Raw genomic sequence first — 10,341 nt, forward strand, 5'->3', positions numbered from 1 at the left:
AATACTTAACATAATTCATCCCAAATGAAACCCACAACCACAGCAAACTGTAATGTACAGTACACCTGCTGTTATACACATTTTGATCCTATATCTATTTAGCATACTCTTAATGAATCCTTACTGTTCCTAATAGGTCATAGCTCCCAGGTGCATTGGCACCAAGGATATAGCTGAAGGTTCCACTTAAAGACAAACACAAATCACTGTTTAAACATGTTGGCACGGCCAGAATTCAGCCTTCTCTGAAGCACACAGCCAATCATCAGCTGAGAACTTAAATAAATAAAGCATTCGCTAAGTAAACAGATAGAAAAATGTTTGTGCTAACGAAAGGGTCAGGAAAAGGAGACCAGGAGTCCCTTTTGAAGGTACAAAGGCGTTATGATTTCAGTACCAGCCCTGTGGCATTCAATCTGGTGCTGCATTAAATGTCTCCTTGGTTTTATTACCAGACCCATATTCTGGTCTGTGAAGCAGAAAGAAGACTGTGCTGGGGACAGTGAAGAGGATGACTGCTTTGGAGATGTGTTTGGAGGATCTGGAGAGTCCCATCCTGGAGGCTTTCAGCTTATATGCAAACCATCGGCTCTTGCTCATTGGCTACTAAAAGATATTCAGCGCTTGCCACAGTTTGAGCAAATTCACTGGTGGATTAGTTGGCCAAATCTTCAGACACTTATTCAACACTTACTACCAGCCGACATACCACTGGAGTTAGCCAGGGAGTACTTGCAGCTCACGGATGATGGCATTGTTGCCTTGGATTGGGTAGTGGGACCAAGACAGACTTTAAAGACAAGAAGAATGACAAATTCCACAGGCAACCCACCATTGCTTCTGGTCATTCCCAACCATTTTGGGAAGCTGACGAGAAACATTCAGCATCTTTGTCTACGGGCTTTAGGGAAAGGCTACTATCCAGTCATCTTTAACAGAAGGGGGCAAAATGATTGTCCATTAACTACACATAGGTTGCAGGAATTTGGGGAACCAGGAGACTTAAAAGAAGCTGTTACTTATATTCGTTTCAGGCATCCAAGTGCCTTGCTCTTTGCAGTCAGCGAAGGACTGGGGTCTGGATTGCTGCTGTCCTATCTGGGGGAGTGTGGTTCATCCAGCTACCTGACAGCTGTATCCTGCATTTCTCCAGTCTTCCGCTGCCAGGAGTGGTTTGAGACTAAGTTGCCCAGGCTGTATGAATGGGCACTACTACTTTATCAGAAACATACCATTAGCAGGTAATTTTAAAATATATCAATATAATCTGCCTAGAATCTAAAAGAGTATAGTATAACCGGTATATTTTCAATTGTCATTTTTTATTGATGAGTTAGAACCAATTATAAGTAAGCCCTCTCGAAGCAAATGCTTCGAAAGCTAGTCTGCTACTGTACCTTGTGATTGCATCTGTGTTTGTGCATGCAAGAGTGAAAGAGATGTAGAGTGAAATTTAATAGGATGAGAGAATCAGAAAGTGAGAGATTTGGTAAGAAATCTCTAGTTTTTTAAAGTGGCAATCATTTACACTTCCAAATCAAACTGGTTTTGCAGTGTAGATGATTGCCGCTTTAAAAAAAAAAAAACCCTGCAGATTTCTTACGAAATCTCTCACTTTCTGAATCTCTCATCCTATTAGATTTCACCCCGTAGTTTCACTCGCTGCCAACAGATCGCAGTGTTTCGGAGGCACACAAATGGACACTAAACATATATATAGATGATATATATGAACAATAACTAAACAAAAACATTTGCAATATAAATAATTGTACAGTATGTGTATTCATTAGAACTGTAACATTTAGCTATAAATGACTAGGACAAATCGAATATTTTTTACATCCGAAAATACCATTTTTAGTATAACTGGTATAATGTAATTTATTATAGCAATCAATTGTTTCAATATGGGTTGTCATTCTTCAAATAGTAACTAGGATGAAACTCACTTCCACTAGAGGAGCACTATGATAGCAATCAGTACCATCCATGTAATTGTGTGTCGCTGACACCACTTTCAAAATTACCTGAAAAATATGATACATGGTCATTATTCCATAAAGGCAACATATTTTGGGCAAAACCTCATCATACATACTGATAGCCAGAGGTGTGGCTATTCATTAAAAACTGAATTAGGGAGGAATGCATCTTTATTGAAATTCATTCCAGAGACTAAAATATCCAAGTAGGCCATGTTTTGAGGCACTGCTTTAACTGTACCAAATGAACACACTTATGGTAAGTGCCAGTTATGCTTTCAGGGCTCAATTAAATTTTCCTCTGTGGTCTAAATGCAAGTGCAATGCAATGTGTAACCCCGGCCACTGTAATGTAATTATCTGAAGTGTTTGAGCTGTGCATGTACCGGTCGGGTCAGAGGTGATCAAGAACTAACTTCTTGCCCTTGATGGGCAATTTATCAGGTTACCTGTTAGCTTGTATTCATAAGGATGGTAATAATTGTGTGGATTAAATCAGTACTAATTCCACACTTTTAATCATATTTTAGGCTTATATCATACCCAGGGCCGGCAACAGAAATCTTGGTGCCCTATACAATGATATCTCTGAGTGACCCCCACCCCCTCAAACGCTATCAAACCCCCCCATGCTGGAACATAGACTGGACACACTGTGGCCTGCGTTCTATCACACATATGACACACCACCCCGCAACCTGCGCTCTATCACACTGATGCACTCCCTCACTTGCAGCCTGCGCTTTATAACACTGACGCACTCCCTCACCCCGCGGTCTGCTCTTTATCACATTGATGCTCTTTCACACTAACACTAACCCTCACCCTACCCTCGCCGCCTAATCCTAACCCTCGTACCCTGCAGCCTACTAGTGTTCATTCTAGCACCAGCCATCTTTGAAAACCTATGCAGTTCCTCTTGCCTGCCTGGGGTGTCGCGGTCTGCTGTGGTGTTTCTAACACAGGTCTGGTTTGCATATCATTGCTGATATATAGACCACACTGAGCTAGAATCACTACAGCAGACAGTGACACCCCAGGAAGGGAAGAGGAACTGCATAGGTTTTCAAAGATAGCGGGTGCTAGAATGAATACTAGCCTAACTCTCACCTCACCTCGCCCCTGCAGTCTAACTCTAACCCACTCCACATATATACACACAGTCACTCTTACCTTTAAAAACACCCACAGAGTGCAATCTCACTGGATGGGTGGCCCTTCAGCAGCCTCTCTTCTCCCTCTTGTGCTCAGGCTCAGCAGCCTCCCAATTCCCTGTAGCTCTGCCCCCCCCCCCCGTTCCCCATTTAGCTTTGCCTCCCCGAGTCCCATGTAGCTCTGGCGTCTGACCAAGGCTTGGCATCTGAGCTAGAGGCAGTGGCGAGTGCGGGGCTGAGCAGAGGCTGAGTGTGTGTGTGTGTATGTGTGTGTGTGTGTGTGTGTGTGTGTGGGGGGGCTAGTCTTTTGGCACTTCTGATCATTGGGGCCCGGGGCAGCTCTCCCCTTTGCCTAACCTGTTCTAAGGCCTGATCATATTGCCTAACTGTGCCGATTTTCACAGGTCATGTTTTTTTATAACTGTTATGCTATCCCACCTGCCCGCAGCAGTGTCCTGCAGTGTGGGGGTCAGTTGAAAGTCTGCTTGTCATGCGCTGCTCTGCTTAGCAGCGAAGCAGTGAATAGAGGTGAGTGCATTTGTACGGGATGCAGTTACAATCCCGGCGGTCGGGATCCTGGCGTTCAGAATCCCGACCGCCGAAATGCCGACACATTCTCCCTCCGTGGGTGTCCACGACACCCCTGGAGGGAGAATAAATTAGTGTGCCGAGCGTAGCGAGGCACCGGGCCTGCTGCGTGGCGAGCGCAGCGAGCCCGCAAAGGGGGGGCCATCCACGTCCCCCCCTTGTCGGCATTTCGGCTGTCGGGATTCTGAACGCTGGGATCCCGACCGCCGGGATTCAATACTGAATCCGTTTGTACAGTGTCTATTCATGCAGAGGGAGGGAGCATGGCAGCTCACATTGCCGCAAAGCCACGCCCCCTGATGCAGAAGTTCCCCATTCACAGACCCAAAATATAAGGCCAAATTCAATGACATGATAGAGGGGGAAAGAAATCCCGACAATGGCAGGCTACAAAAAAAGAACAATTAGCAATGGGCAGCATTTCAATGACTTGCATTCAAAGCTTTACGAATCAACCAAAGCTTTGCAATTCAACCAGAATAAGGCCCTAAGCGGGACATATAGCAGCACTTACTCATCCAGACTGGTGGGAGTGAGGTAATAGAATTGACGTAAAAATATCTCAAATAAATTGTTCATAGATTTTTTATAAATCTATATTTTCCCCAATGCATCTGTCTATATTAGTATGTCCTAATCTTTGCTTTATCTTTGAAGTACAAAAGAAAATAGTCCTGTACATTGAGCCTGATTCAGACATTGACACTATTCTCATCACTGCTGCATCCAAACACAATGGAAAAAGCGATGAAAAAATATTGTAATGCTGCAGGAGGCCTCTGAGGACAAAATTCGCACCAACGGCATCGCAGATCCAAGTGCTGCCTTCGACGATGCAGCATAGCCTCAGCTGACTCAAAGTGATCGCTGCGTATAGGAAGTCTGTATCCGAAGACGCAGACCCTGAGCTCAGCACAGTTCTTGTCGCTGCTCAATCACTGTCCCCGAAATTTAGGAGCATATCAATCATACTGTCGCTAAGGGGGACTGCGAGCGAACTCACTGATCTCTGTTTACTGGAGATGTGAGCAATCCATCGACCACGAGGCCCCTCACTATTATTTATTTAGTCACAGAGCCATTTTAGCAACAATGACAGCACTCTGTATAATTTCTGACATTATTGCATGAGCTTCCTTCTTATCTCCATACATCAGGCATGTCCAAACTATGGCCCTTCAGCTGTTGTGAAACGTCCCATCATGCCTTGCCACAGTTTTTCTATTTGGGAATGCTAAAACTATGACAAGGCATGCTGGGATGTGTAGTTTCACAACAGCTGGAGGGCCACAGTTTGGACATTTCTGCCATACATCTACCAAAACATAATGGTATAAAACTTAATGGGGGAAATTTATTAAGATGGTAGTTCTTTTTCACATGGGATGTTGCCATGGACAACCAATCAAAATTTACTTTTAGCACCTTCTAGAAGAAAAAATATAGAATCTGGTTTCCCATAGCAACATCCCATCTTAGTAGATTTCCCCTAATATATCAGATCCATATGTATAGGGCCTTATGGAATATGTAGATGTCATTTTCTCCATCATTTCCCCTATGATTTCTCTGGGCAGCACAGACAGTGTAATAATTAGCAATACTGCCTCACAGCACGGGGTCATGGTCTCTCTTCCCATCATGGCCCTAACTGTGTGGAGTTTGTATATTCTCCCCATGCTTGCATGGGTTTACTCCAGTTTCCTCCCACAATCCAAAAATACACTGGTAGGTTAATTGTCTCCTAATAACATTAACCCTAGAATGTCTGTGTGTGCGTGTAACACGTGGTAGGGAATATAGATTTTTTTGCTCCACTGGGGCAGGGACTGATGTTCAAATACTCTCTGTAAAGTGCTATGGAATATGTGTGCGCTATATAAGAATCCGTTAATAAATAATAATAAATAATACATTAGCTCAGGAGAAGCAGCGTATACATACATACCTATCCTGCCCTCTGATTGGCTCAACAGATGTGTTTTAAAGGAGAATCATAAATACATAATTTTTGGCCTGATATCATTTCCTATATATCTTTTTCATTGCAGATATTCCACGGCGTTAGGAGAAGTTTTACCCACTGAGAAGTTATTCAATAGTAGTTCCGTACAAGAATTCCACGAGATCCTGTACTGTGAACATAAGAATGAGAAGACAAGCTGGGACAGATATTGGGAACGCAATGAGCCTCTGCGGGACGTGGATGAAGTTGCGGTGCCAGTTCTTTGTATCTGTAGCACAGATGATCCAATTCGAGGACAACCGCATTCTTCCCTTCCCATTGAACTTTTCAGGACAAATCCTTATTTTTTACTTTTGCTAACACATTATGGCGGCCATTGCGGGTTTCTTACAGGGTCTCCTGTAGCATGGAGTCATGAAGTTACACTAGACTACTTTAGATCCATGACAGAGTTCTTCCGAACTGAAGAAAAAACAAAGGGGTTCCCAAGAAGGAGAAGCTCCAATATAATGAGCCGGCGGAGAAGACCAACCTTACAAAGGCGGGAGTCCTCTGTATACAGAGACCTCGAAGAGGAGATTTTTAGTTGGAAAAGGTCCTACACCAGATAATTGCTCATTGTAAGCCACTGTTTTCTGATATACAGTAATAAATATATAAAGCAGTCGTTGGATTGCAGTGGTTAAGTTATTGCTAGGAAAAAACATTCTTTTCAGACTGGGCCAGATGTACTAAGCTTGAAAAGTGATAAAATGGAGAGTGATAAACCACCAGCCAATCAGCTCTTAGCTACCATGTTACAGGCTGTATTTGAATAATGACAGGTAGGACCTGATTGGCTGGTGGTTTATCACTTTTCAAGCTTAGTACATCTGGCCCAAAGCCACTTTCAAGTTGCAAAATGCCACCGATTCCTACAGTGTCAATACGAACTATGGCATAGAAGACAGATACAAATGTCTAACATTAAATTATCTGATAACAGAACTTACTTATTACGTGTGTTGCATTACAGGTTTTTATTATTTTCCACTGTCCAAAATATATTTTCAGTTGCAAATAGAAGATTTTGAGTCGATAAATGATTGCTGTAGCTAAATTGCTCCTCTATAATGTTATATACATTGTGTATTTCACTACCAGCCATTCCTTACATTCAGGAGCCATAATAGGTTTCAAGAGATTGGGGGAAATTTACTAAATGAAATTTGTAAAAAAATAGGTGTATTTGTATCCAGAAATTCACTTATTTTTTACATTTACTATGCCGAAAATACGGCAATTCGTATTCGTAATGATGTGCTATCAATAAGAATACGAATTGCCGTATTTTTGGGATAGTAAAAGTCAAAAATAAGTGAATTTCGGAATACAAATACACCTATTTTTTACAAATTTCCTTTAGTAAATTTCCCCCATTATCTCTAGAAGTATCAATCCGGTACTTATGTAATATCTGGGCTCCCGTTTTTCTTATGAGACCGCGTCCCCTTGCGGGGCTCGCTGCGCTCGCCACGCTTCGGGCACGGTGGCTCGCTGCGCTAGCCACACTATATAAAATCAACTCCATGCGTAATTGGATAGTAGGGGTATGAAAAAATGGGGTGCATTTAACATGGGAGCCCAGATAATACATAAGAACCATCAATCCTAAATGTTGGATGCAATTCTCCCGTGTCTTCTAATTATGCAGGCTATTACTGTTAATTAATTATTATTTTTCATTAAATGTGAATTAATGTTAATTAGTTAATGTATGAAATACTCCCCAAATTTCCAGTCTTCCTGAAGCCAAGTCATTTTGGGCAGCTTGTTCAAAGACAGGGCCAGTAGTTATCATTGTTGCTCCTGATTGAAAGGAATGCTTCTTCAAATGTCAGTAGCAGAGGTGGGGAGAAAATGTGCCACAAAATAAAATATGCTTGGACACCCCTCCCCAACAGACTACACATAGTTAGAAAACAGTAACCATATCATATACACCTATGTTGTTATTTTAAATGGGAACTCTTCAATGAGAACCACACAAAAAAGGTGTTCAGACAATTAGCATATCTCCAATCATCCTCCTCCAAACTGTAGTGATAGCTGGGTGCATATGTGGTATGTCCTTTCACTTCCACTGGTCCATGCGGTAGTGAAACTGTTGTATCGGGGGAACCGGATAAACCATAAATGCATCAGTACCATGCACACCCCTGGGGGATTTGATTTCACCGGGCTTGTGTTGTAGCTAACTGGACTCTGCCAGAGTTTGATTGGCCCTCGGGGGTACAGGGGAAACCCCCGGTGGGCCCCACTGCCTGAGGGCCATATCTCCTCTTGGGGCAATGGTGCATTTTTTACAGTCCATTGCCATTATTAATCTGGTACATTATTATGCATAAACTAGAAGTATACTATATATTCATTGATATTACACTCCCTAATCATTAGCTAAACCTCTGTGGCAGCTGGTCACACCCCCTGTGGAGATTAGCCACACCCCTAAACAAGGACCCCTAACACTCCATTCCCTGGTGGGCCCTTTAAGTCTCAGTCTGACACTGGACTCTGCAAACCTCCACCTATTGTGAGATATGCTTTTAGTAGTCTATAGTATTGGGGAATTATTTTATCTTTATTCCATAGTTTATATTATGCTTACAGCTCTATACATTGATTATTGTAGCCAGTGGCGTAAGTTTGTCCCAGTTGCCCGGAGGCAAGATTAATATTGGTGCCCCCCTCCCACACACAACGTTATTCAAATATCTAAAATAGTCTATTATGAAATATATATTATATACTGTATGTATATACAGAAAGAGAGGGAGAACACACATATATTTCAGAACTCAGCCACAGAAGCGATTTTGATGGCTTTCAATTAATGGATTTAAACTGGCAGTGGTGAAGAGGTGCCCCCTTGAGAGCAGGAGCCCGGCGGCAGATGACTCCATTGCCTCCAAGAGTTCTGCCTCTGATTGTAGCCATCATACCAGGCAGTCTGACTTGACTATGAAAGTATGGTTACAGTCTGCTTTTGTTATACAACTGTACAATGAATCGGCAATATGATAGCAGTAAGTAAAAGCGATGGTAGGTGGCGTCACTGTACAGTGACATCATGGACATGGCCAGACCTGCATCAGCTGTAATCAGACATCTTGAGTCAGTTTGAGCATGGTCTATGCTGCTCATGGCAAGGTGACAAATTATCAAACCGGGCATGATAGTGAGTGCTCGATGGATGGGGCATTCAATATACTTTGATCTACAGTGTCACATGTATAACAGGTATACCTTATGGAAGGCATTTCCACCCAGCACAGTGGCTGACCACTTATGATAGCGACCAGCAGGGTTTGGCCAGAATTGTCCATGGTAGCAGACTAGCAAAACTGAAATATGGGAGTAGATGACCAACCCACCAGAATGCCCCACATGTGGTGTAGTCCAATGAGTCAAGGCTCCAGTTGTTTCTGGCTAATTATAGGTATCAGGGGTGGCACAGACCCCAGGAGGACATGGACCCAAGTTATTAACTAGGCTCCGTGCATGCTGGTGGTAGTTCGTTAATCAGTTAGTTAATGTGGCATGACTGGGGCCCGCTGGTCTGTATGAACACAATAACTCATAGCTATGTTCCAGTGATTGGTACCCATTTCAGAACTTAATGTACCCTCATAATGATGTAATATTCCTGCAGGTTAATGCACCGTGTCATCAGTCCCAAGTTGTCCAGAATATGTTTCAGTAGCATTTTGGAGAGTTCACATGAATGACGTGGCCACCACATTCACCTAAAATTAACTCAATTGAGCATTTGTATAGGACATGGTGGAGAGATTATTTAGCTCCCAAGATACTGCAATTACAAATATCAGGAAGCTGTGGGAAACTATCCAGTCAGCATGGGTCAACAGCTCTCCAGAGTTCTTTGATTTATAGACTAGCTGACCCACCCGGGAAAACCTTGGGCTTTTTTTTATTTCCAAAATTGCTGTGAAATTTCATCTTATGCTGTGCCAAAGACCTAACATTGTAATTTGTTAAAGCCTCCACCGGATTCAGTATTAAATCCCGGTGATCGAAATCCCGACAAAGGGGAGACGTTGATCCACCCCCCCCCCCCTTGCGGGTTTGCTGCGCTCGCCACGCAGTGGGCCTAGTGCCTCGCTACGCTCGGCACACTAATTTATAAGTGTCGGGATTTTGAATGCCAGGATCCCGACCGCCAGGATTTACACTGCATCCCGCCTCCACCATGTTAGAATGTGTTGGCATTGATACTTGTGTACTAGCACGGCGCCCATCGCATCGCAGACCATAAGGCATGCAATGGTATTCAATGCGAGGAGATGTCCCCCGATGTCATACAATGTTAAAATTGTATAGCATTGTATATGGCATACAATGTGATGCGATGCAATTTTACATTGTATAAGCACCCTAATGGGGGCTTACAATGTAAAATGCATCCCCACTATGAACATGAACCCGAAGCGTGGCGAGCCCGCGAGGGGCGGTGGTACGCGTCCTACGACCTTTTCATACCCCCACTATCCACGTCGGCGTGGAGTTCATTTATATAGTGTGGCGAGCGCAGCGAGCCACCGAGCCCAGAGCGTGGCGAGCGCAGCGAGGGGACGCGGAATACATGTAA

At 43.3% G+C, this 10,341-nt stretch overlaps 1 protein-coding gene across 1 annotated transcript; it reads left to right on the top strand.

The window, feature by feature from the left end:
- The first annotated feature begins 145 nt into the window (after positions 1 to 145).
- On the top strand, positions 146 to 6,680 carry ABHD15 (abhydrolase domain containing 15). The gene is made up of 2 exons (XM_083172324.1): positions 146 to 1,241; positions 5,779 to 6,680. Exons 1-2 carry the CDS (start codon positions 385 to 387, stop codon positions 6,302 to 6,304), a joined length of 1,383 nt encoding a protein of 460 aa, XP_083028450.1. The 5' UTR covers positions 146 to 384; the 3' UTR covers positions 6,305 to 6,680.
- The last annotated feature ends 3,661 nt before the right edge of the window (positions 6,681 to 10,341 follow it).

The sequence above is a fragment of the Crinia signifera genome, chromosome 2 (assembly GCF_055691185.1).
Source record: "Crinia signifera chromosome 2, ASM5569118v1, whole genome shotgun sequence".
Lineage (NCBI taxonomy): Eukaryota > Metazoa > Chordata > Amphibia > Anura > Myobatrachidae > Crinia > Crinia signifera.

Coding starts and splice junctions, on each gene's coding strand:
- ABHD15 (XM_083172324.1), top strand. CDS start 385: ATGATTTCAGTACCAGCCCTGTGGCATTCAATCTGGTGCTGCATTAAA. Junction 1,242..5,778: donor CAGAAACATACCATTAGCAG/GTAATTTTAAAA, acceptor TTTTCATTGCAG/ATATTCCACGGCGTTAGGAG.